At 46.3% G+C, this 25,866-nt stretch overlaps 1 protein-coding gene across 13 annotated transcripts in view; it reads left to right on the plus strand.

Annotated features, from left to right (window-relative positions):
* Positions 1–1,193: 1,193 nt before the first annotated feature.
* Usp28 (ubiquitin specific peptidase 28) overlaps positions 1,194–25,866 on the plus strand; it is a 60,400-nt gene continuing 35,727 nt past the window's right edge. For 6 of the 13 annotated variants that reach the window (NM_001436504.1, NM_001436506.1, NM_001436505.1 and 3 more), the window contains exons 1-6: positions 1,194–1,354; positions 16,631–16,708; positions 17,581–17,713; positions 19,000–19,105; positions 19,811–19,970; positions 25,673–25,759. In NM_001436504.1, coding sequence (NP_001423433.1) covers positions 1,298–1,354; positions 16,631–16,708; positions 17,581–17,713; positions 19,000–19,105; positions 19,811–19,970; positions 25,673–25,759 — 621 coding nt within the window. In that variant the 5' untranslated portion in view covers positions 1,194–1,297. The remainder of the gene's footprint in view (positions 1,355–16,630; positions 16,709–17,580; positions 17,714–18,999; positions 19,106–19,810; positions 19,971–25,672; positions 25,760–25,866) is intronic. The other 7 variants (XM_087561899.1, XM_087561901.1, XM_087561904.1 and 4 more) reach the window with 2 other exon arrangements.

Below are 25,866 nucleotides of genomic sequence, written 5' to 3' on the forward strand. Positions count from 1 at the left end.
TGAAGCTCTTAACCGCTGAGCCATCTCTCCGGGGCCCTCCTATTATAATTTTATCAAATCTAATGGTTCTGTCCTCAGAGAATCCTGACAAAGATGGACCTGATAAACACAGGTCCCAAATTTCAGACACCTAGGAGCCTATGGCAGAAGCGTAAAAGTTCAAAGCAGCCTGGGCAACTTAATGAGATCATCTCAAAGTAAAACATTAGATTGAACATGGCAGTAAAGACTTATCATCATACGACCAGGTGGAGGGAGAGAATCAAAAATGTAAGGCCAACCTTGGCTACACAGTTAGTCTGAAGATAGTTCAACTCTCGTGACACCCTGTCTCAAAAAATCCAAACCCAAACCACCAACAATTAAACCCTTCTTCCCAAACATTAAAAAGGGTAGGATGTGGCTTAGTGCGGGCGCTAGGCTCAACACAGTTTACACATACGTGACCTGAAAACAGGAATTTGGAACATGTGGCACCTCTGTTCAGGATTAAGACACGATGCAGAGCTCTGAGAAGGTTCTGCCTGTTCAGTTGTCTTTATCCAAACCACTCGATTCTCTCTGATTCTCTTCGCATTCCCAGAATAGGAAATGGCTAGGAGGCCTAGTGAGAAAGTCTGTCAGAAGAAGGAACCTAGTAGCCTCTCGAGGCCTATGGCGAGCTGGGTGGAGGACGGACGCAGATGTGAGGCTCAGCCAGTGCAGGATGGGCAAAAAAAGGAGTCTTGGAAACCCAGAGGCCTCGCCGCCCACTTCCAGGGCACCTAAGGCGGAAATCGAAACAGCTGGTGATGCGACGTTGACCCCTCAGTCTGTGCCCGGCTGCGGTCACGTGGGCCGGAGCACGGGAAGACGCCCCGCCTCCGGCTCACGCAAGCCAGGGGCGGGCGCGTGGGTGACGCCTCTGGCGCACGCTGCGGGCGTGAGCAGAGTGTATGGGCGGGGCCGCCCGGGCTCTCGCTGGCGTGGGCGGGGCCTTGTGTATGAGGGACTCCGGTTGTGTGGGTGGGGCATGTGGGCGGAGTCTCCGGCGCAAGCCGCAAGAGGGTTGGAGCCGGCGGGCGGGGGTGGGGCATCCAGCGAACGCCGTGGGCGGAGCCTCTGCCCCGTGCTGTAGGTGGGGAGTGTTGGGAGCGGGCTGGCGTGGGCGGGGCTTCCAGCGCGCGCCGCGGGCGGGGGCGGGACGTGTGGGCGGTGCCTCCCGGTACTCCGGGGCTTCGGGGGCGGCGGTGGTGGCGGTGGTGACCGCGGCGAAGACGACAACGAGAGTGGGGCTACACGCGGAGGCACCACGGCCATGACTGCGGAGCTGCAGCAGGACGACGCGGCGGGGGCGGCGGACGGCCATGGCTCGGTGAGCGGCGGGTGAGGGTAGCGGGGCCCGGGTTCCGGCCGAGAGGGGCGCGGCGGGCCAAGCGGGCGCGGGCGGACAAGAGGCCGGGGCCTGCGGGCTAGGGCGAGAGCAACCCCGACCGCCGGGGACTTGAGAGGCTGGGGTCGAGAGCCTGTGTAAGGTTGCCTGGTTGTATGGGCCACCTCAGGGTCCGAGCAAGACTGAGTGTGGGACCCGGTGCTAGGGACCCTAACGGGAGGGGTTGCACGTGAGATCATAGGCAGCGGGGTCACCCCGAAGTGTGCCCCGGGCCCGACCCAGCAGCTACAAACTTCCCAAAAGCAAGACTCCTGTGCCTTGATCTGACTCTCAAATCAGTTTTGTGGCAGTGGTTTCCTAGAGGCTTAAGCAGACTTAAGTTACCTCACTTAAAGCCGGCGTTTATCAACAAAGTGCAAAAAAGACCCGGAGCCCCACTCCTCCTTTTCCCGCCCCGCTTTTCGTTCAGTTCTTCCTTTTCTTTCGGAAACAAATCAGCTTCCCGAATTATCTCATTGATCACTGTAGGTTTTGAAGGAGGGGAGAGGAACAACACAATGAATAAAAGGCACGTTATAGGTTCTTAATAATATAACATTACAAGGCTCTTAGGGCTAAGATGGTGAGCCTTCAGAAACACTGATGTGGAGTAAATCAAAAGGCTCATCATGTCTCTTAAAGAAACTCGGGAGGTGGGCAATTTGAAACTGTCATCTTGTGTTACTTTGGAATGTTATAACGTAACACAACATTCTCACTCCTCAAGAACTGCACTTTTTAAATGACAAAATGGAAAACCTGTACCAAGTATTCAAATACCGAGCTTGCAAGCGAGAAAATTTATAAAATATTTAGAATACAAAAAATGAGATGCTAAGAAACTATGTCTTTTTTTTTTTTCGGAGCTGGGGACCGAACCCAGGGCCTTGCGCTTCCTAGGTAAGCGCTCTACCACTGAGCTAAATCCCCAGCCCCGAGAAACTATGTCTTTTATTATTAAATTTTAATAATTTGAGATGCTGAGGGTCAAACCTGGGGCCTATCACATGAGGACTACAAGTTTAAAACAGAGCAGGTTCTTTAAAATTCATGTAGAAAAAGATACCTCTAAGTCTTGGGCTGCAAAATGAAAGTAGGTGGATGGTTTTTCTGCGATTAGATGAGAATTGCATTGTTACTGAACAATGTCTTTTGGATATTTGGTCTGTATTTTTCTGTGTTTTCTTCCCTCTCTCCCACCTCCCCTGTGATTAAGTCTACTTGTGTTGGGGACAGTGACTTAAAAACAGGTGGTGAGATTTGGTTTTGAGACAGTCATGTTGATACTATTTTGAGGGAGAGCAAGTCATATTTAAATTTGTTCTGGGCTCGTCGTTTAGGACCACATGCCTTTCAGTCAGTGGCATTTTCATTTACCTATGTCACAGGCTGCTGAGTAGTGATCTGTAGTTCAGCACTCTCTATTTGAGGGTTTGTCTGTAAGGTGTTTGAGCATTGTGTATAAAGTCAGAGCTATTTTGGGAGGGCTTGGCACTCCCAGCCTGTGGCTAGCTGCAGTAGCCTGACTCCCGGCGACCTGCAGAGTGATGACATTTACTAGTATTCCCAGAGATTTTGCCCCAGGCTGACAGATGATAAGCTTTGAAGGCTTGATAACTGTTGCCCTTTTTGCTCAGGTCAGGATAAAATGCTTGAAGGCATGGGCTACGGTGAAGGGAAATGTAGCATAACTTTTACATTTCGTGAGAGTATTAATAACTTATTCCTCTCCATAAGCTCTATGTAGGATGGACTCTTTCTTTTGACTCCACGAGGCATTCTCCCTTCCCTTAAAAGATGTTTAATATAGTTGAGAGGAGTTATCCTCCCCCGACACTCAGGAGCTATTTAAAACTTCCCATGTTTTCCCTTCCCCAGTTGGTCATTTGTACAAAGGACAGACGAAACTATGTATAGGCCATCCACGATTTCAGTGAGTGCTCTGGAATCTGAGCCTACACTTGCTTTATCTCTGAATCCCCCAGGCTGGTGAGTTAAGGACACCTTCCTGTGTTTTAATCAGTTCTCACCTCAGGTAAAAACCTGCTGCAGAGTTTACTGTTGGGGTAGGAGAAACAGCTTGAAGTCAGTTTGCTTCCTAGGAACCTGTCGCCCTTGACACCATGGGGGAGGATTCAGGTCACACATTCCCCTCCCCCCATCTCCCACTTGGAACTCAGGCCTATGCATTCTAGGCAAGTGCTTCTTCTCTGAGTGGAAGCTCTGTTGTGCTTGCTGTCTTGGTTGATTTTTTTTTTTTTTTTTTTTTTTTTTTTTGGAGCTGAGGACTGAACCCAGGGCCTTGCGCTTATTAGGCAAGTGCTCTACCACTGAGCTAAATCCCCAACCCTTGGTTGATCTTTTTTTATTTCCCTTGATTTTGTGGAATCTTGGCTTTTTTTTTTTTTTTTTTTTTTAAGACCAAGGCTGGCTTGGAACTTGGGAAGTGGTCATCCTGCCTTAGTCTCTCAGGTGCCCTCAACTCCTGTCATGTTGTGACTTTTTGGAGTGTTAGAAGGTTGTAACCTGGCTCTGCATCTCTCCAGCTCTTTGAGCCACAGTTGTTGCCCACACAGAGAGTGCAGTCTTTTGAGCACATTCACAGATAGCCTCTTATCAGGTGGCCCTGTGCATTCTGTTTCATCAAAGTGACCTTTTTTGTGTGTTTTTGAGACAGGTTTTCTCATAACCCAGACTGACCTCCAACTTGGTAGGAGAGGGAAGCATGACCTTGACTCTTGATGCTCCCTTGTCTGCTTTCTAACTGCTGGGATTATAGGCGTGAGCCACAGTGTCTTAGAGGCAAAGAAGTTTAAAATAATGCCAACACCACAAGTAATAACTTACACACAGAGAAAGAGTGAAACACACAGACACGGTTTCCCTGTAGACCAGGCTGTCCTCCCTAGTGCTGGGATTACACACTTGTACCCTCATACCCAGGTTCCAGCCTCCTCCCAGCCCTTTGTTTACCTGTGCTCGTGTTAGGGCACAGCCTTGGTTTGTTAAATCTCACTTTCCACCTTGTTAGAGACAGTTTCTCCTGCATGTACCAGGCTCGCTGGCCCTGGCACTTCTAGGGATCTCTGCCTCCTATCCCTCTGTAGCAGGAGTGCTTGAATGACATTGCTCAACAGCTTTTATGTGGGTTCTTGGGAATCAAACTCAGGTCCTTGTGCTTGTGTAGCAAGTGCTTTTGTACTACGCCATCTCACAGGCCCCTTTAAAAAGATTGATTTGTTTACTTTATGTGTGTGCCTTCGTGTGTTTATGTGCACCGTGTGTGTGTGTGTGTGTGTGTGTGTGTGTGTGTGTGTGTGTGTGTCCTTGCGTGCCTCTGGAGAGGTCATTACATCTAGAACCTGGGTTTAGCTCTCTGACACCTGTGAGCTACTTGGTGTAGGTGCTAAGAACTGAACCCAGTTCCTCATCTGCAGGTGCTCTTAACTTCCAAGCTGCCTGTCTCTCTAGCCCTCACTTCCATTTTGTGTAGATGACAGGTTTTTTTTTATGTAGCCCAACCTGGGTGAACAAGTTGGGTGCTCGGACTCTGTAGCAGAACTCAAGATCTTCCTGCTGCTTTTTCTGAAATACTACTGTCTCAGCTCTGCCACCATGCCCCTCTCCCTTTTCTTTTTTGAGAGAGGCCAGGGGTCTCACAGTATAGACTAGGCTGGTTTCATATTCACTGAGATTCCTGTCTTCTCCCACTGAGTTTAAAAGGTGTGTGCCACCATACTAAGCCTCTTTTTTCTTTTCTTTTCTTTTCTTTTCTTTCTTTCTTTCTTTCTTTCTTTCTTTTTTTTTTTTTTTTTTTTTTTTTGCTTTTTGAGACAGGATTTCTTTGTGTAACCTTGAGTGTCTTAGAACTAGCTCTGTAGACTAGGCAACCCTCGATGAGGTGCATCTGCCTCTGTTTCCCAAGGGCTGGGACTAAAGGCGAGCCAGCACCACTGCTGCCCAGCTCTCAAGTTCTTATAGTGATGGCTTCCATTTTTAGGTCTTCCTCAGATAGGGTCTTTCTGTACAGACCAGGCCAGCCTTGAACTCGGAGCTGTTTTTCTGCCACACTCGGTTTCTTGAGTGCTGGCATTTTCTTGTGTGTCTTTATATTCCAGCAACAGGGCGTTTTCTGTCAGGGCAGCTTTACTTCAAACTGAGGCTTTTGTTTTGTTTTGTTTGAGGTATTCTCATAAAGTAGCCCTGGCTGACCTGGAACTTGCTATATAGGCCTTGAACTCACAGAGATCATCTGCTTTTTCTGCCTCCCAAGTGCTGCTTACAGGCGTGTACCACCATGCTTGACTCAGAGTGAGTATTTTTATTTTGTGTATTTGCGGTGTTGGGGTTTCCCCGGGCTTCTAGCCCTTCACCACTGAGCTCTATCCCCATTCTCATCTTTTCTCTCCCCTCCTGCCTCTGTTGTGTTTGTGGGGTTTTGTTTGTTTGTTTTGAAACAGGGTCTTAGTTACAGCTTTTGGACCTTCCTACCAGATACTAGCAGGGCAGGTGTGCCCCAGCTCGCTGAGACTTACTTGGCTTCCTTCTTCCTCCCCTTATTGTTTGGTTTGTTATTGTTGTTTTGTTTGTTTAAGAGAAGCTCTCAGATAGCTCAGGTTGGCCTTGAACCTTTCGGTTGAGGATGCTGAAGGTGACGGGGAACTGTTCTTGCCTCTACCTCCCAGGTACAGCTGTGCACCACCACACTTGGGTCCCATTCTCCTGAAGTCCTTTCTAGAACTCTTCTAGTGCTTTGAACGTTTAAGAGATGAAAGTTTTTTACATTATTTTTGTGAGAGGAGGTCAGGGAGGAACATGGGCACCCACGCGAAGTCAGACGACATCTTATAGGAGCTGGTTGGTTCTCTCCACAGTGAGTTCTGGGGATTGACCTCTGGCGCTCAGACTCTGCAGCAGGTGGTCTCAGTATTCAAAGTCTTTGCTAATTGTCAGAGCTTGCTCTTGTTCGAGAGCTATTTGGTATTTTGTCCACCTGGTTTCATTCTCATTTCCATGGAAAAAGTATACTTTTGTTTCGTCTGGCTTGTTTCGGAGCTGCTAACCTCGTCTCTCAGCAGGGAGGATTTGCACAGTGTACGGGTGTTTGTCTGTATGGAGATCCACGCTCTGTGTGTGGAATGCCCAGAGAGGAGGCTGGGGAAGGGTATGAGACCCTCAGGGATTGGACTTGGAGATTGCTTTTAGTTGCATTGTGGGTGCTCTCTGCAAGAGTAGCACGTGCCCTTAGCCACTCTGCAGACCCCCCCCCGGGGGGGGGTGTTTTTCAGTTGTGACTGCTGACACGCACAGGGTTCAGCATCTCACCTGGTACAGTTTACCTCCCAAGAGTAATATGTGGTCTGTTATGTGAACAATAATGGGTACAGGTAAAGAAACCCTCATCCAAGCGATTCCAACTCCTTTATCCCAACCCCCACAAACCTTCACTGTCTTCCCGTAAACTACCTAGAGGGGTCAGCAGCTTCTCACCAGGAATTTCACCATAAAGGAAGTTGGGTGTGTGAGCTGGCTAGTGCTGCTGCCCGGCTCCTGTAGGTTAGAACACTGGAATGGAGTGTTGATACTGTGGGGTCAAGTGTGTTTCAAAGGAAGTGGCACCTGGACCCCATCTTCGACCCACTAAATCAGAGTCTGCTGTGCTTATTTTTTAAAAAGGGGTTCATTCGGGGGCTGGACAGATGGTTCAGTGACTAAGAGCACTGGCTGCTCTTCCAGAGGACCCAGGTTCAATACTCAGCAACCACATGGGGCTCACACTGTCTAACAGTTCCAGGGGATCAGACACCTTCACACAGACGTACGTGCGGGCAAGCGGGCAAAACACCAATGTACTTAACTACAAATAAATTTTTTTAAAAGGGGTTCATTCACCCTTAGCTCAGGTTTGCCTGGAGCATATAGGTCAGGGCAGCCTTCAAACTCACAGCAGTCCTCCGGTCTCCTCCTGAATGCTGGGATTACTTCATGCAAGGCCCGGAGTCTACCTACTGAGCCACATCCTTAGCCCAAATTCTGCCTTTTGACTCCATCCCTGGGGGGCTCATTTGCACATTAACCTTTTAGAAGCTTAAGGATAGAACTCCCATTCTGCTGTGAATTGGAGCCCTTAATCCTGGGAACAACAAACCCTTCAAAACCTTGTCAACAGTGTTTTCTGACGCTCCCCACCCCCAGGTGTAGTTCACTTTGCTTCCAGATCCACTTGTTTTCTTCCTTTTCTACGGGAATAGAACCTCACAATTGTTTTGTCTTCTACCATCTTCATAACAAAACCAGCTCGGAACTAACTGGATCACCTGGCCCTCCCTCCATGGCTCTCTAGGTTTGCAAGGCTGCTCCTGTGAGCTCTTGGCTCTACCAATAGGCCCAACTCTCAAGCAATGGCATACACTTCTTACACTTTTGTTCTTTTCTAGAAAATAGGCTCAGTCTGCTCACTTCCTGTCATCATGCCTCTTCCCCTGGTCACACAGAGAAATACCGTGTCACTGTGGTGCTTGCCACATTCCTTAAGGGAAATTCTTAGTGTTTTAAACATGGTGACCATTTTGCCAGAGTGCCCTTGCTTGACACTGAAAACTCTTTTCTAAAACAGCTTTGCTTAGGTATGAGGATTGCTGTAAGTTTGGTATTGGTGACAAAGTGAGACCCTGTTTCAAAAATGAAGAGCTACCCGCCCCTCTCATGACTCTGTTTAAGAGTTGGTGGGGAAAAAAAAGCTGGGTGTTGATGGTGCGAGACTTCAATCCCAGTACACAGGAGGTGGAGGTAGCTGGAGGTCCAAGTTCAAGGCCAGCCTGGTCTACATAATGAGCTCCAGGACAGCCAGAACCACACAGTGAGAAAAAAAAGTTAATATAGATACCTTGGAACCACAACCCTGAATAGAATGAACTCAAGCTGAGGGGGATGAGGGAGGGAGGTTTCTAGATCTCTGCAGGAATGGAAGTGCTAAGTGCAATTTCTGCAAAGCTCTTGTCTTAAGGCGGCCATGTGAGGTCTGTGGTGTAGATGGTCAGTGGTTTTACCAAATCAGAATCTGCTGGTGCCTGGTGTTGAAGCTTGCTAAAAAGACTTGCACACATGCACGTGAGCTCAATTTATTACAGAGTTGGAGTGCACATGTGGTTGTGTGTATGAGTGGTGGAGTGCACATGTGCTTGTATGTATGAGTGGTGGGGTGTCAGGACAACTTGCAAGAAGTTCTGTTTCTTCTACCTATGAACTCTAAGGATTGAATTCAGGTCATCAGGCTTGGCAGCAAGCCTTTCTGGTGAACCATCTCAACAGACTGTGGGAAAAATTAAAGGTTTTTTAAATCTTCATTTAAAATTTTTTAAAAAATTATTTTATGTATATGATTGACTGTAACTATCTTCAGACACACCAGAAGAGGGCATCAGATCCCATTGCAGATGGTTGTGAGCCACCATGTGGTTGCTGAGAACTGAACTCAGGACCTGTGGAAGAGCAGTCAGTGCTCCCAACCACTGAGCCATTTCTCCAACCCTGAAGCAGATTCCATTACCTACATACTGCAGTCGACTGATACAGCCTGGCCTGAGTTCGAAGTCATCTACCTCTAATGTCAAAGCATTTCTCCCATTGTAGCATGAGCCTTCCTAAACCCAAACATCCTGATGTCCACGTGGCTGGAAAACACTTGAACTTACATTGTCATCCAACCTGTTTCATACCTCTGAAGTCAGATCTTGTAAATCTAGAACAGAGAATCGGTGGCACAACTAGGAAATGGTAATGCTGAGACTGCGGTGACCTTTTCTCCAGGGCAGCAGTGGTTTCCTACTCAGGAGCACACTTTAGTTGGACAGAGGTGATTCTTCATTGGCATCCTGTGGATGCTATGAGTCTTGTTTTCCAGGCACAAGAACTTGATGCTTGGGAAGGTTGTGATAGGTGAGATGTGAGTCCCCCTCTCCAGTCAAGCCAGTCTGCAAGCTTGCTGCTTGACTCTCAGGCACAATTTAAATTTGAGTCTGCTGGGCAGTGGTGGTGTGCACCCAACATCCAGCACTCTGGCAGAGTTCCAGCCACCCTGTGCCCCAGAGCAGGACTCTGACTTTGTGTTTTCTTTTTTTTTTTTTTTTAGATTTCCAAATGAAAATTTCATATCTGTTATGATGTCATTCCCTATTTTCCTACCCTTAATGTCTGGCAGTGGCAGCTCCTTTCTGTCTCAGTATTTATCTGCTGTAATTGTCCCATGCCTGTGGACTTGTACAGGATTTAACATTTTGTGTCTGATGGCCCTTGTTATAGTGGGTGATGGCATCTGGTATGTGGGCAGGTATTTTGTGCATGTGCACATGGAAGCCCAAGGTGGGCATGTTGAGTGTCTTTCCTTGGTCATGCTCTGCCTTTAGTTTTTCCTGTTACTGTTAGTGCATGCAGTGTGCATGTACAGTGTGTGTGTGCGCGCGCGCGTGTGTGTGCGCGCGTGCGCGCAGAGGAGGACCTGCATGCCATGTGCACCTGGGAGGCTCAGAGGACAACTTTGTGAAGTCAGAGTCTTTTGCACCCACTTTCGCATCCATCTGAGAATACTTGACTAAAGCTTCCTTCCTGTTGTCTGAGATGTCAGGGTCTGCTCCACCGCCCTGCTTCCCAACAGCATCCTGCCCCCTCCTCACCACTGGTTTGCTCAGAAGCCGTGTCACTCAGCTGTAATGTCTTTCCCTCGCCCCATTTTGAAATAGTTGTTAGCATGTGCTAAAAACCTTCCCCAAGAGCTGGAGAGATGCTTTAGTTAAGAGCATTCACTGCTCTTCCTAAGGACCTAGGTTCAATTCCCAGCACTAACAAGACAGTTTACAACTCCAGTTCCAGGGGACCTTATGCCCTTTTCTGTCCTCTGTGGGCACTGCATGCATATGGTTCACAGACATACAGGCAGTCAAAATATTTTAATCAAAATATTAAAAATTGTAACTAACCCTTTCTGAGTAGGATGGCATAGCAGATACCAGGCACTTGCTGTCCTGCCTAACAACCTGACTGAGTTTCATCCCTGGGACCCGCGGAGAGGAAGGAAAGAACCAGCTTGTACAATCTGTCCTCCTACCTGCATGCATGTGTAGCACAGCATGTACACCAACATGTAAAGACACTTCTGCACACACAGTGTCCCCCATCTGTCTGCTGCAGAGCTGCTGACCTCTCACCACATTCTGTCTGAACTCATCCTAACCTAAAAATCCCTCAGTAACCCAGTGCCAGAGCAGGACGTGCCTGACAATGACATTTTACTGTGCCTACATGTCTAAAACTGGGCATATGAACCTGATGACCCCGCTTCCTGTTATCTTTCCCACAAGGTACACTGTTGGGTGCTGTTTTTCTTAGGTTTTGTAGGCGGGTTCCACATGGCTGATGGCTTTGTGGGCTCCTTTCTCATATTTAGTTGGGTGGATACTGAAAGAAAGAAGCATTCTCTTAGGTCCTCTAAAGAAAGAAAGAAGTAATCACAGGACATTATATGTTGTGTGAGAAAAACTCCTGGTCAGTGGTTCTGGTGAGATTAACAGTGGAGCCCCTAGGGGTGGCATTGAGAAGAAGGGGCAGTTCCTTTTCCTTTGTGGTCCAGTACTTTGGGGACTTTTTTCTCCTGGGTTGCGAGGGGCAAAAGTGAGCTATTTCTATTTATTAAGTAATAAATTCTTTTTGTTTGGGACTGTGAGCTAAATTATTTTTTAAAACCCTTAATTATAAATGTTTTAAATTTTAAGGTTGGATGATACATAAGTGGTGATGTGTGTCTCAGTCTGTGTGGAGATCGGAGGACAACTTTGTGGAGCAAGCCCTTCCTTCCAGCTGTTATGTATGTTCTTGGACCAAATTCAGGTCACCAACCTTGGAAGGCAGATGCTTTCACCAGTTGACATCCTGGGCCCCCTCCCCCTCCCTCCCTCCCTCTCTTCCTCCCTTCCTTCTTTAATATGTGTGCAGTGTTCTGCCTTCACATATTCCTGCAGGCCAGAAGAGGGCACCAGATTTCATTACAGACGGTTATGAGCTACCCCGTGGTTGCTGGCAGTTGAACTCAGGACCTCTGGAAGAGCTAGTGCTTTTCACCACTGAGCCATCTCTCCAGCCCCTCCCTCCCTCCCTTTATATAAGCTAGATAATTACGTCAAGGATATATTTCATCCCATTTTGACTTTTTGTTATCCCCGTATGACCTGATTGAAATATTTATCTCTCTCCCTCCACCCTTTTTCTTTCTGTCTCCCTCCTTCCTCATTTTTTTTTCCAAGTCAGGGTCTCACTATGTTGCCCTGACTGTTCTGGAATTCATTCTGTAAACCAGGCTGTCATCAAAACTCAGAGGTTTGCTTGTCACTGCCCAGAGTTCTGGGATTAAAAGCGCCTATCACTGCTGCCCAGCTGAAATTTTCACCCGCCTGCCTGCCTGCCTGCCTGCCTGCCTGCTTGCCTGCCTGCCTGCCTGCCTGCCTGCCTGCCTGCCTGCCTGCCTGCCTGCCTGCCTGCCTGCCGTCCTGACAGTTTCTTACAGCCCAGGTTGGCTTTGACTGTAGCCAAAGCTGGTCATGTTCACCCCATTATCCCCCTTGTCCTGACGATCCCCCTTTCTCTTGGCAACTCCTACTTTGGTGTCTTCTCAGGGACCCAGTGGGTTTAATTACAGTTTCGGGGCCATGGGTGAGAGATTATTTACAGGCATAAGAACAACTTAGTAGTGGCTACACAGCTGAAGAAATGTCTTCCTCTCCCAGCAACCATTATCTGCCTATAGGTCCTCTGGGAGGTAGGCCATGAGCCCTTCCCCTTGTTCATTTTTTAAGACTAGGTCTCTCTGTATGGTTGGCCTAGAACTCATTAGGTAGCCCAGGCTGGTCTGGAACTCACTGTGTAGCTCAGGCTAGTCCCAAATCCTCAGGGATGATCTTCCTGAGAGCAAATTACTGGCTTTCTCTAACATGCCTGCCCTCCTGGCTGCACTTCTACTAGCTCTTACTTACGTTTGCACGCTGGATCTCAGTGGCCAGGGTGGGCTGGCCCAAACTAGTTAGACCTAAAAAGATTGCTAGAACAACCAACAGACAAGCTCTGTTTCCATCTGTATGCTGAACGATACCCAGTTCTGTGAGAATAGCTAGATAGCAAAGGGTTGTAAATAAAAGAAGGAGAAGAGGTAGAAGCCCAATTCACAGAGGATCTGTCCCGTCTCAGAAAAGCCAGGACTTTCCTCCCCGCCCCGTTCACATCTCATTAAATGTCCACACTCTTCTGACTACCAGCACTTAGATCCAACCTTGGTGTGCACACATCACCCACTCTTCATGTAATCCTGGTTAAGGCTGAGTTGGTTTGTTACTGGCTAGACTCCATGTTTGTTTTTTTGTTTTCAGTGTGTGCTTGTTTTTGTTAGGGTTTGGTGTTTTTTTGTTTTGTTTTTTCTCTGCTCACGCACGAGAGAGAGAGAGAGAGAGAGAGAGAGAGAGAGAGAGAGAGAGAGAGAGAGAGAATATGAATGAGAGAGAATGAGAATATGAAGTTTGGGTGGGTGGTGGGAAAGGGATGATTTGCATTTGGGAGGGCAAAGAATATGATGAAAATACATTGTATGAAAAAATTTAAGAATAAGAGATATCTGTCCTAGTGAAGTCTGGTTGGCTCTCAAGTCACTGAAGCCGAGGTGTGCAGCCAGCCTTCCTCTAGATGGGCGGGTCTGTTTCTTTCCTGCCTCTGAAAACAGTGCCTTAGTCAAGGAAATGCAAGCCTGTCAGTGCTTGCCATCATTTGACTTCATTAGCACGGAGCACAGGCTTTGTCTTGTTTGCAGTAGAGTGCACTTTTGTGGAGTGCTGTGGTTAGAGTGGGCTAATCTTAAAATCTACTTCTGTGAAGTGCCAGAGCATGAACTGGGGACACTGTGGGTGCAGGATGACTTTGGTTGGCCACTGTAAAAATAAACTTTTGTAATTCTTCCTGTTTGGCTTTTTGAGGCAGGCTTTGCTGGCCTCGCAACCTGTAAACACTCCTTCTGCCTCTGTCTCTCAAGTGCTGGGATGCCAGGTATGAGCCGTTACATCTGGCCCTGTAAAGTTAACATTTAAGGGACTAGAAACATGGCTTGGCACTTAAGAGTATTGGCTTCTCTTCCAGAGGACCCAGGTTCAATTCCCAGCACCCACATGGCAGCTCACATTGTAAGTAACTCCAGTTCCAGGGGATCCAGGCCTTTTTCTGACCTTCCCAGGCACCAGGCATAAACATGATAAACATGTAGGCAAAACACCTATACAATAAAGTAAAACACCTTAAAAATTAACACTATATAATGCTTGCCTTGGCTGGTAGAATGCCACAGTTGTTACCCTCCCTTCCCACTAATAGCTTGTTTAGAACACATTGTTCCACTGAGTAATCAGCTTCTGATAGCCTAAAGACTGGCAAATTTTTTAAAAGTTTATTATCATGCAAAGTTCCAGGTCCAAATATAGAAAAAAAATATGGGGGTTGGGAATTTAGCTCAGTGGTAGAGCGCTTGCCTAGCAAGCACAAGGCCCTGGGTTCGGTCCCCAGCTCCGAAAAAAAAAAAAAAAGAAAAAAAGAAAAAAAATATGTTTGCATTGGTTTGAATTAAGAGGGTATTTGCTTCTGTTCCTTTGTCTCCTTAGAGATGCTGGCAGTCAGCACACCCAGTCCAGCAATAACTCTGAGTTACTTCTCTGTGCTCATAGGTTTGCTCTAAGGGTTAAAAATGAGCTAAGCCAGCATCAGTTAATACTTACAGAGCTTTCAGACCAGCACAGGGCCAGAAGTAGGTGATATAGTTACAAGAAAGGCTTTTTATTGCTGGGACTCTTACTGTCCCTGCATTGAAATGACTGGTGACATTCAGAGCAGTTCCAGATGAGAATGTGGTTATTGGGGTCTGTCCCTCCTTTCCACCTTTGTCCCAGTTTGGTATTATCATCCAGCTTCTTATTTCCCGCTCTCCCACAATTTTTCAGGTATCTTGCTTTCCAAAAAATTTTGTAGGTTCCAGATTCATAGATTCACATACTTTTACATGGTGAAATCAAATGGAATCAGAATTCATCTGGAAGGAAATTAGTAGCTTACTTAAAAACAAAAAAACAAAAAAACTGCTAAGAAGTTTGCAACTCCATAGGAAGAACATATCAACCAATCAGATCCCCCCAGAGCTACTAGGGACTAAACCACCATCCAAAGAGTACACATGGAGGGACCCATGGCTCCAGCTGCACATGTAGCAGAGGGTGGCCTTGTCAGGCATCAATGGGAGGAGAAGCCCTTGGTCCTCTGAAGGCTCAGTGCCCCAGTGTAGGGGAAGGTCAGGGCAGGGAGGTGGGAGGGAGTGGGTGGGTGGGGGAGCACCCTCATAGAAGCAGGGGTTGGGGGTGGGCTAGGGGTTTCCAGAGGGGAAACTGGGAAAGGGGATAACATTTGAAATGTAAATTTAAAAAAATACCCAATTTAAAAAAAAACAAAAAACAGAAAACCAGAGGAGTGGAAGGGGTTGGCACATGAGATGACTGGGAGGTGAGTGCCATTGGTGAGCATGATGTGAGATTTCCAAATAATCAAAAAAGATATATATATATTTAAAACTGCTTCTGTTTCCTGTTTTTGCCAAAGTACAATCTCAGCCTGATAACCCCTTCCCAGCCCAACTCTGGTGGCTGAGTTTGTCAAGACCCATAATGTCCAAGACTGCTGTCTCAGCGGGAAAATTCCATTTCTAGTTTCTGACTGGAGAGTTTGTGACAAGAGAAAGGTTCTGATCCCTTTCCCAGGCCTGGGGAGGGCTGTTCAGTTGGTTATTTCTAGTTGTGGTACTTAAGTGTTGCCAGCCGGCCCTCAGCTGTTGAAGCCCGTAGGATACTGTTTCGGTTACAGCTGGCAGTAAATGAGACTCTCTCTGAGACATTACTAATTGAACTTAATGGTGAAGCCTGGAGTGTTAAGTTAGGACTAAACTGGCATAGCCTTAGCTATGCTTTAAGGTAGATTGCTGCTCACTGAAATACTTCTAGCCATCTGCTTTCGATGCTTACTAAAAGGCCAGCTGGTTGTTTCAGTGGGGCTTTGCTTGTCCAAAGGTGTTTGGATTGGCTCTTACTGCCAACCAGGGTGGTAGGGTGAGCACTTAGACCGAGAAGGGCTCTTGAGATGATCTGTAGTTAGGCCTCTCTGTGGTTCAGATAAATGGAGCATCTTAGCTTGTTCTTCCAGAACTATATGTCTTATTTGATAGTTGAGACAGTGCTAGCTTTTTTTTTTTTTTTTTTTTTTTTTTTTTGGTTCTTTTTTTCGGAGCTGGGGACCGAACCGAGGGCCTTGCGCTTCCTAGGTAAGCGCTCTACCACTGAGCTAAATCCCCAGCCCCGCTAGCTTCTTTTTAAAGTTAGTACCAGCCATTCTTAATTACATGGTTAGAAGTTTGTCAGTAAAAATGACACACACACACACACACACACACACACACAAATGACATGCACAGTAAAGCTTAAAATAGCTCATCCGCTCATCCTCACATTCATGCAGATTCCCTGGGCTCCTTATATGACCTTCTGATGCACTGTTCCAGAGAGGAAAGCCCAAGGCTCCTTAAGCATACATGCATACGTTAAAGCTGACAGATGACAAGTGTTGTGGATATTTGTAGTTTTCTGTTGAGGCATTTTGCTGCTGTGAACAGACACCATGACCAAGGCAACTCTTATAAGGACAGTGTTTTACTGGGACTGCCTGTAGGTTCAGATGTTCAGTCCATTGTCATCAAGGTAGGAGCATGGCAGCATCCAGGCAGACATGGTGCAGGAGGAGCTGGGAGTTCTACATCATCTTCTGAAGACTGCTAGCAGAGTACTGGCTTCCAGGCAGCTAGGATGAGGGTCTTATAGCCCACACCCACAGTAACACACCTACTCCAAAAGGCCACACCTTCTAATAGTGCCTGGGTGGAGCACAGACAAACCATCACACATCTATCTCTTCTAACTGCTTAAAGTATATTTGGAGACAGTGATAGACTTGGCATTTAATAGTGTGTCTGACCATCAGTAACAAGCTACATGGAGCTTGTCAGCGTTTATACAGTGAAAAGTGCAAGTTTGGGGCCTGTCTGTCCAGCAGGTACCCAGGTATGCTTTCTAACACATATCTGATTTTGTTTCTCAAAAACAGAGCTGCCAGATGCTGTTAAATCAGCTGCGAGAAATCACGGGCATCCAGGATCCTTCCTTTCTTCATGAAGCATTAAAGGTTGGTTTCCAGACCCAGCTTAGCTGGCAGGCTCTGAAGCAGTTCCCATGTTACAGGTGTGTCGGTACATGCTAATTCTATACCAGGTGAAAACATAGGGACCGAAACCCTTACGGTCAGATGGTTAGGTCTTCAACATAGAGACTTCAAGTAGATGGTGCGATGTACAGTGGGGGGAGTCCCAGCATCCGTGTGCATCGAATAGACCCCATATGGATCCTGAGTGTGACCAACAAACCAAAAATAACTCCAGAAGAAAACTTGTCTGCTCTTAACGTGTGATATTCTTAAGTGTAGTTGGTTATAATTTGAAAGGATAAATTCAGGATGTTAACCAAGGAAATAGTAGTACACCTAGCTTCAAAGTAGCCAGCAGGTATAGGCAGTATACATAAAGTGTATAGATAAAATGTGATTCTGTGACTGGGTAATGTCAGGGGCATTGTTGTGCCTTTTAGAATATTTTCCTAATAAGTACAAAACAGATGTGTCACCCTGTAAAATATGGTGGCTGCCCATGGCTTCCCTGTCCAGGCTGAATGCACTTACCACCTGTATTAGCTGCCTGTTCCCTTTAGTGACTCGCTGTGCCCTAACTCTTAGGTGAAGTTAGGCTCCTGAAATGACAGAACTGTCAGCTAGGCTGTGGTCGTGTTAACTCTTGCTGTCTGTCACCTGGCTTGATCCATCTCCAGGAGTTCCAGGCTCCCTGCCTTTTTCACTAGACTGACTGCTCCCTACCTCAGAGCTCTGGTTAGGCTTGGGCTACTTCTTGTGTCACCATGGTGGTACAAGAACAGCACCAAAACTGTTGCACTGTTAACTCTGCCATGCTTTACTTTAGAAATTTGCTGGTTTTCTCTTCCTCTTAGGCCAGTAATGGTGACATCACCCAGGCTGTCAGCCTTCTCACAGACCAAAGAGTTAAGGAGCCCAGTCACGACACAGCTGCTACAGAACCATCTGAAGTAGAAGAGAGTGCTACCAGCAAAGATCTCTTAGCAAGTGGGTCTCCTGTCCTCGTCTTCTCTGGACTAGCAGAAGACAGTGATTGATCGCTTGTTTATCACATTGACCCTTTGGTCACTGAGCCACTTCTGGGAGCCAGGCCTGGGCTCAGACTCAAATGGTTTCTTTCATTCCTTTTCTCCTTACCTCACTTTGTAGCCCAGGCTGGCTTTGAATGGTTTTTCTTCTTGACTAGTTTTTGTGTGTCTGTACTGGGTTATAAGCCAAGTGTATAAAGCTAGCCCTCCATTCATCATAGAATACTATCTCTGGTTGACCGTCCAATGCTAGGCTGTTTTACTATGTTTTTACAATGATAAAGGGAATTAGCCTACAGGTATGGAATGTATTTCTTTTCTTTTCTTTTTTTTTTTTTTTTTTTTTTTTTTTTTGGTTCTTTTTTTCGGAGCTGGGGACCGAACCCAGGGCCTTGCGCTTCCTAGGTAAGCGCTCTACCACTGAGCTAAATCCCCAGCCCCTGGAATGTATTTCTGACTTTGTGGGATATGAATGTATTTTATTTATTGTGTGCATGCGTGTATGTAGGTCAAAGGTTTGTTTCAGATGTCTCTCTATCTCACTTATTTTTAAAGTTCTGCCTATTTTTATGTATCTAAGTGTTTTCCATGTGTATATGTCAGTGCATTGGATGCTGCCTAGTGCTCCTCAGAGGCCAAAAGAGGGTGTTGGACCCCCCTGGATCTTGAGTTATGAATGGCTGTGAGCTACTATGTGGGTACTGTTAATTGCTGAGCTGTCTCTTCAGCCCCTCTACCTTATTTATTTATTTTTTCTTTTTTTCGGAGCTGGGGACTGAACCCAGGGCCTTGCGGTTGCTAGGCAAGCGTTCTACCTCTGAGCCAAATCCCCAACCCCTTATTTTTTGAGATACAGCTGCTCACTAAACCTGGGAGTCACCAGTTGGCTAAGCAGCCAGACCACCAAGTCCATGGAATCGCTCTCTTCCCCCCAGGACTGAGAATATGGGCATAGACTTAGCATGCCTGTCTTTATACGGATGCTGGAACCTGAACTCAGGTCTTTATGCTTAAGCAGCAACCATTCTGGGCACTGATCATCCCCCAGCCCTGGTAAATTGTTTTAGTCACTGAACTGTCAGGGGATACGATTGCAGTACAGCTCTATGGTTCATTTGACTTTGGGACAGTTGCAAGGTGTGTACAGAGGAACCACTGGTGAGCATTAGGGGTGTATTTGGTTGGAAATGTTTTACCTTCCTTACTTCCTGCACATTGACTAATGGAATTTCTGCTTCCTCACAGAAGTGATAGACCTTACACATGACAACAAAGATGACCTTCAGGCAGCCATTGCCTTGAGTCTCCTGGAGTCTCCTAACATTCAGACTGACAGCAGAGATCTTAATAGGTTGTTGCTTTGATTTATGACCTTTGTTCCTCCTGGTTGCTTTGCTGTATAATATTCTGGAAAAACTACTCATGGCTTTGTTCCTTTATTGCTCCATCATAGTTCCTTTAAGGAGCAATTTTAGCTTATTCAGTTCCCTTCCCCCTCTTTTTCCTTTTTCTATTTTTTGGTGGGTGGGGGGTGTCTCAGTGGCCTGGAATCTGACCCTTCTCCCTCACCCTCAGGTGTGGGCCAACACTCTGGCTCTTGGCTCGCTTTAAAAAGTAAAGGACATAGAGGATCTTAACCTGGTCTGTAGTCTTTGTGTAGAAGTCTACAAAATTTTGTTCCTGGTTACTAAGGAAAATCAACAATAAGCCTAAGTATCTGATAAATACAAGCCCTCCAGTAGGGTCTCATGGTTGAGTGTAAACCTTTAATGTGGTAGGAATGAATAGCCTGGAACCTCAGCCCATTTTTACTGTGTACTACTTACTAGTAGTAGTTTCTGATGGAGGGGCTTACATTTGTATTTAAACCTCGCTTTTCACTGATATTGTAACCGCAGAGCTATTGTGCAGACACTGGTTGTCCAGTGGATGGTTATCCTGCATTGCAATCAGCTGTTCAAAATTTCCAACACGGTCTGCATAGGAAATCGTTCTTTTAACTTGTTTTTTTCTTCTTCCTCCTCCTCCTCCTCCGTGTGATGTTGGTATGCCACAGAATACATGAAGCTAACTCTGCAGAGACTAAACGATCAAAGAGAAAACGCTGTGAAGTTTGGGGAGAAAACCACAATCCCAATAACTGGAGGAGAGTGGATGGTTGGCCAGTTGGGCTGAAAAATGTTGGCAACACATGTTGGTTCAGTGCTGTTATTCAGGTATGGTGTTTTTAAGAGACAGCTATTTTCTCCTGGATATAGTTTTATAGTTTGCTCAAATGGAACATGTGAAGTATGTTGAAATCAGTTGTGGAGAACTGGATATGTAGTCTTGTCTTTTTTTGTGGCATTGTTGTGTTTTAGTTACTTTGCTGTGTTTGGATTGAGAATTTGTGACTTCTTTTTTTTTTTTTTTTTTTCTTTTTTTCGGAGCTGGGGACCGAACCCAGGGCCTTGCGCTCGCTAAGCAAGCGCTCTACCGCTGAGCTAAATGCCCAAGCCCGAATTTGTGACTTCTAAACGGTGCAGTCCTGAAATACAAATACATTAAGTATTTGGGGTCAGCAGTTAATGCGTACCATTCAGGGTAGCCTGGAGAGAGGACTGTATAAATACTCTCCTCACTATGTAACCCAGACTGGCCTCAAATTTGTGGCCCTTTTGCCTGTACTTCCCACATGGTAGGGTTTTAGGCATGTACCACCATACTAGCTTTATGCATGAATTAGATATAAATACACATACACACATATCCATCCACTTCAAACACTGTCACTGAGCTAGTCCCAGTCCTGTGAAAACACTCTTATGGGGAGGAGGTTGTCCATACGACTCGCAGGTCTAGAGGAGTGAACAGTTGGGTCAGTGCTGTTGACACAGGAGGAATAATTTGTGCTAGAAGTTGCCAGTAAGGCTGTAGATGTGGTAAGTTCAAAATGCCTATGTTTACATCCTTGGATGCAACACTACATAGGCGTTAATTGAATGTATTTCTAGTTCAGAAAAGAGTACTTTCAGGTTCTAAGTAAAGCCAAGCAGGAGGATGGATTTCTTTAGAGAGAAGTGGCTATTAAGTATTTCCCAGAGCTGGAGAACTGGCTTGGCAGTTAGGACCAATTGTGTCTAACTTCGTGCCACTCTGAAATGCTGGGGTCTGCTGCACCTGGCTGCATTTTCACCAGTAGCTTCATCCGGGCTCTCTTCATGGTGCAAAGCCTCAGCTTTTCTCCATGACCTCTTCAGTTCTGGGACTTCTACTGCTAACATTGCTGCGTCCTCTTCAGTGGCTTCTGCTGGCCTCTCACATGCAGAGCCTCAGCTGCTGTCCCATCAATTGTCTCAGCAAAGCAAAGGCTTTACTTTAGTAGTACTGATATTTTGTTAATCACAGATGATTCTTTAGCTCCAGCTAACCAGAACCACAGAATCTTCACACAAAAAAACAGTAGAGTCTTTGTCCCTCTGAAAAGTCATGAGCTGGGCCTTCATTGTCTGCACTGCTCTCAACATTCTTCTAAGCTCCTGCGGAATAGCCCACTGAACTCTCAACACCTTTGGGCCTTTCCAGCCCAAAGTTTCAAAGTCCTTCCACAGTCCTCCCCAAAACAACATAGTCTGGTCTGCCACAGCAATTCCCCACTCCTGGTACTACTTGTCTTAGTTATGGTTTCTATTGTTAGAGCAAAGCCCATGACTAAAAAGCCAATTGGGGAGTGTCTTAGTTAGGATTTCTATTGCTGTGAAGAGACACCATGACCACAGCAACTCTCATGAAGTACAACATTTAATTGGGGCTGGCTTACAGTTCAGAGGTTTAGTCTATAATCATCATAGAGGAAAGCATGGTGGCACAAAGTTAGACGTGGTGCTGGAAATATAGTTGAGAGGTCTACATCTTGAACTGCAGGCAGCAAAGGGAGACTGCCATGCTGGGCATTATTTGCTTGAGCATATATGACCTCAGACCCTGCCTCCACAGTGACACTTCTCCAACAAGGTCACACCCACTCCAAAAAGGCAACATGATAGTACCTCTCCCTATGACCAAGCATTTAAACACAAGAGTCTTTGGGGGCCATTTCTTTTCAAACCAATACAGGAAGTTTCACTTCAACATCACTGTTCATTATTGATGTTAGTCAGGACAGGAATCTAAACAGGCCTAGATCGTGGAGGAAGGAGCTGATGCAGAGGCCATGGAATGGGACTGCTTACTGGCCTGCTCTGCATGGCTTCTCAGCCTGCTTTCTTACAGAACCCAGTCTACCAGCACAGGGATGGCACCACCCACAATGTACTGGGCCTCTCCCATTGCTCAGTAATTTAGAATATGCATTATAGCTGAATCTTAGGGAGGGAGGCATTGTCTCAATTGAAGTTCTTAGATTGCTGTGGTTTGTGTGTCAGGTTGTCATAAGACTAGCTATCACACACTTAAGGAAAAGCTTCTCAGCACCATCAGCTTCCTATGTTCTTCCCTCTCCCTGCCTGCAGGCTTGTCTGTTATCTGGTTCTGTGCATGCACCTGCTCAAACCAAAATACTTTCAGTTTACTATGTGCCTGGCTGATTAGGACCCGGGAAACAATGACTAAAACAAGCCCGTACTCTTCTGGAGTTTGGTTAACAGCATCAGGCCATGATAAATGCCACAAAGGTGTTGTGAAGAAGAGTGTACGGGCTGATTTTTGTGTCAACTTGATACAAGCTAGTGTCCTCAGAGAAGGAGCCTCCCTTGAGGAAAAGTTTCCGTGAGATCCAGCTGTAAGGTATTTTCTCAGTTAGTCAGCAGTGAGGGAGGGCCCAGCCTACTGTGCATAGTGCCGTTGCTGAGCTGGTGGCTCTGGGTTCTGTAAGAAAGTAGACTCATGAAGCCATGAGACATGTGATGGTTTGTATATGCTTGGCCCAGGGAGTGGCACCATTAGGAGGTGTGGCCTTGATGGAGTAGGTGTGTCACTGTGGGAGTGGACTTAACAACCTAGTCCTACCTGCCTGGGAGCCAGTATCCTGCTAGCAGCCTTCAGAGAAAGATGTAGAACTCCCAGCTCCTCCTGCACCATGCCTGCCTGGATGCCGCTATGCTCCTGCCTTGATGGTAATGGACTGAACCTCTGAATCTGTAAGGCAGCCCCAACGAAATGTCCTTATAAGAGTTGGCTTGGTCATGGAGTCTGTTCACAGCAGTAAAACCCTAAGACAAGGAGCAACTCAGTGAACAGCAATCCTTCATGGCCTCTGCATCAGCTCCTCCCTTTAGGTTGCTTCCCTGCTTGGGTTTCTGTGTTGTTTTGTCCTACAGTGATGTAAACGTGTAAGCTGGGTGAGCCCTTTCCTCCCCGACTTGCTTTTCAGTCATGTCACAGCGGTAGGCAACTCAGCTAGAGTGCGTTGCCTTAGGTTGTCAGGGCCGTTGCCTTAGGTTGTCAGGGCCGGCTGGGGGTGTAGAGGCTTTTAAGCAGGGGCGTGAAGTAGCTGGGATTTGGGTTAGATAGCTATGCACAGAACATTTGTGAGTAAAAAGTAAGAGCAAGACAGCTAGGAGTGGCTGGTTAAGAATGAAGAGAACTGACGCCTTACAAATGGCCCAGTGTGTTTGTGCTGCTTTCCCAACCCCTCAGTAAACACAACTTAAAATTAAAAGCACGATGAGTATAGTGGGAACAAAGCCAAGTGACTCAGATCTGTGAGCAGCACATTTGAGGCAAAGGCAAGAGGATTGCTGCAAGTCCAGCCTGGGCTTTGTGATGCATTCCATATCAGCCATGATCTGTGAGACCCTGTCATTAAAAACAGTGTAGGGAGTAGGACTGTTGGTGAGTTAGTCTGCGACTGCCGCTGTCTTAGGTGTGTGTGGAGACAGGCACACATTGGAGTCATCATTTCCTCACCTTTGCCTGTGTGGGAGATGCTGGACAGGCTTACGCTCTCTTTATGAACTGTTTATTCAGCCTCTTTCTTCCTTTTTCTTTTCTTTCCTTTTTTCTTTCTTTCAAGAGGTTGGTGAAGTGGTAGATGGATTTCAGAATAGTTGGAGGTTATAGGGAAACCAGTTGACAGGAGGATACCATATTCAAAACCTGAAAACTTACTATTGAATGTTTTAGACTTTTGAATTAGGGACGTGCATGGTGATACACACCTGCAGTTTCAGCACTCCAACTAAAGCAAGAGGACCAAGGGTCTGAAACCAGCCTGGACTACACAATGAGCCATTTAGAAATAAACCTACATGCACAGGACAGAGTACAGAGAGGGTACTCCACCACTTGGGTAAGAAGTGACCGTTACAAGCAGTTAAGTACACTTACTGTGTGCTCATGAGCACCAGAGTTTACATCCTTGTAACAGGCCAGACCTCCAACATGGCTGTACCTCTGCTTCAGCTGGGTGGACATAGGACCATGGGGCTGGCTGACTTCCAGCTGAGCTAGGTTCCAGGAGAGACCCTGACTCTGGGGAATACATGGAAAATGATGGAGGAGAACACTTTCTGGTCTCTGAGTCTGCACAGGGACACATGTGCAGGGCTGTTTGAAAGTGAATATTATAAAATCCCAGTGCACCAGTTGGGGGTGGTGCACACCTTTAGTCCCAGCACTTAGGAGACAAAAGCAGGTGTATCTGTGAGTTCAAGGCCAGCCTGGTCTACACAGAGAAGCCCTGTCTTGAAAATACCGAAAATAAATAAGTAAATAACTGAACAAGGAAACGAATAAACAAATGAGAAGATCCAGTGCTATTGAGTTCTGTCTGTCGTCACCTCCTGTTCCCACAGACCTAATCATTCATGTGTATAGCCTTAAATAGAATTATACTTTAGTGTAACCTTTGTTTTATTTATTTATTCATTTTTCATTTGAGAGTCTCCCTGTGGAGCCCAAGCTAGCCCTGAAACTCACTGTATAGTCCAGGCTAGCTTTGAACATGAGGCAGTCCTGATTTAGAGTCTTGGTGTCTATGTATGTACTATATGTGCGCATAGCATGTGTACAGGTGCAGAATGATCCAGAAAGGGGGTGTTGGGTTCTCTGTAGCTGGAGTTACAGCCAGTTGCGAGACATCTTGTGTGAGTGCCAAGAACCACTCTAGTCTTGTGCAGTATCACTTTGATGACGCATAATTCTATTACTAATATTTATGTCTATATGTATTAATCTAGTATTGTGCAGTCCTCCTTTTGGCGTTGTTTCTTTTATGACCTAAAAGAATTGGTGCTTTTATTAGTCTTTGGCCATAGTCATCTTCTTATAACTGTAGAGTTGGTAGGCTGACAGTATGGATACTTTTTTAAAAGAGAAAGATAATGATTAGAGGTAGGATTTCACGGTGTGATGCTGGGCCTGGGCCTTGCTGGATCCCAGGGCGTCCTTGAAGTCGCTTCAGCTTTCTGAGTGCTGGGATTACTCCAAGTTACCATGAATGGCTCTGAAATACTACCCCTGAAACTAAACACGCCTGTAATCATAACAGAAGTCTGAGGCAGGGTAGCCTTGGCTATATAGGGAATAGAAGGCTAGCTTAAAGTATCTAATAAGACCCTGTTAGATAATTAAAACACACACACACACACACACACACCATACCAACAGTCAGGCAAGGGTGGAGGCAGTTCTACATTTCGGCTGACTTAAGCTGATTGGTCCTAACTGAGGTAAGAGGGATGGTGGACGGGTGGTGAACAGGGGAGTTTCAGAACATTGAGATAGCATCCTTAGTAATACAACCGAAGTGTTACGGCCTTTTAGGAGACGTGTTCGGTGTCAGCTATGGCTACTTACTTCTGGGAATTGGAGCCTGAGAACCTATACTTAATTTCACCTTTGAGCAAAATGGAGACTGAATACAAAATGACCACAATTGTTTAAAAGGAGCAGGCCTCAACAGTTTTGAGAGTAGTTGAGAATAAATTTCTTTCTTTAGTCTCTCTTTCAGTTGCCTGAATTTCGAAGACTTGTTCTCAGTTACAGCCTGCCACAGAACATTCTTGAAAATTGTCGAAGTCACACTGTAAGTTGGCACTGAGACAAAGTTTCTGTGTTGCTGGACCGAGTGTGGGAACTGTGATAGTCCTTGGCTAAGTCACTCTCCTCCCCCCTTTGGATAAGAAGTAAGGG

Source organism: Rattus norvegicus, chromosome 8, assembly GCF_021556685.1.
Source record: "Rattus norvegicus strain SHRSP/BbbUtx chromosome 8, alternate assembly SHRSP_T2T, whole genome shotgun sequence".
NCBI lineage: Eukaryota > Metazoa > Chordata > Mammalia > Rodentia > Muridae > Rattus > Rattus norvegicus.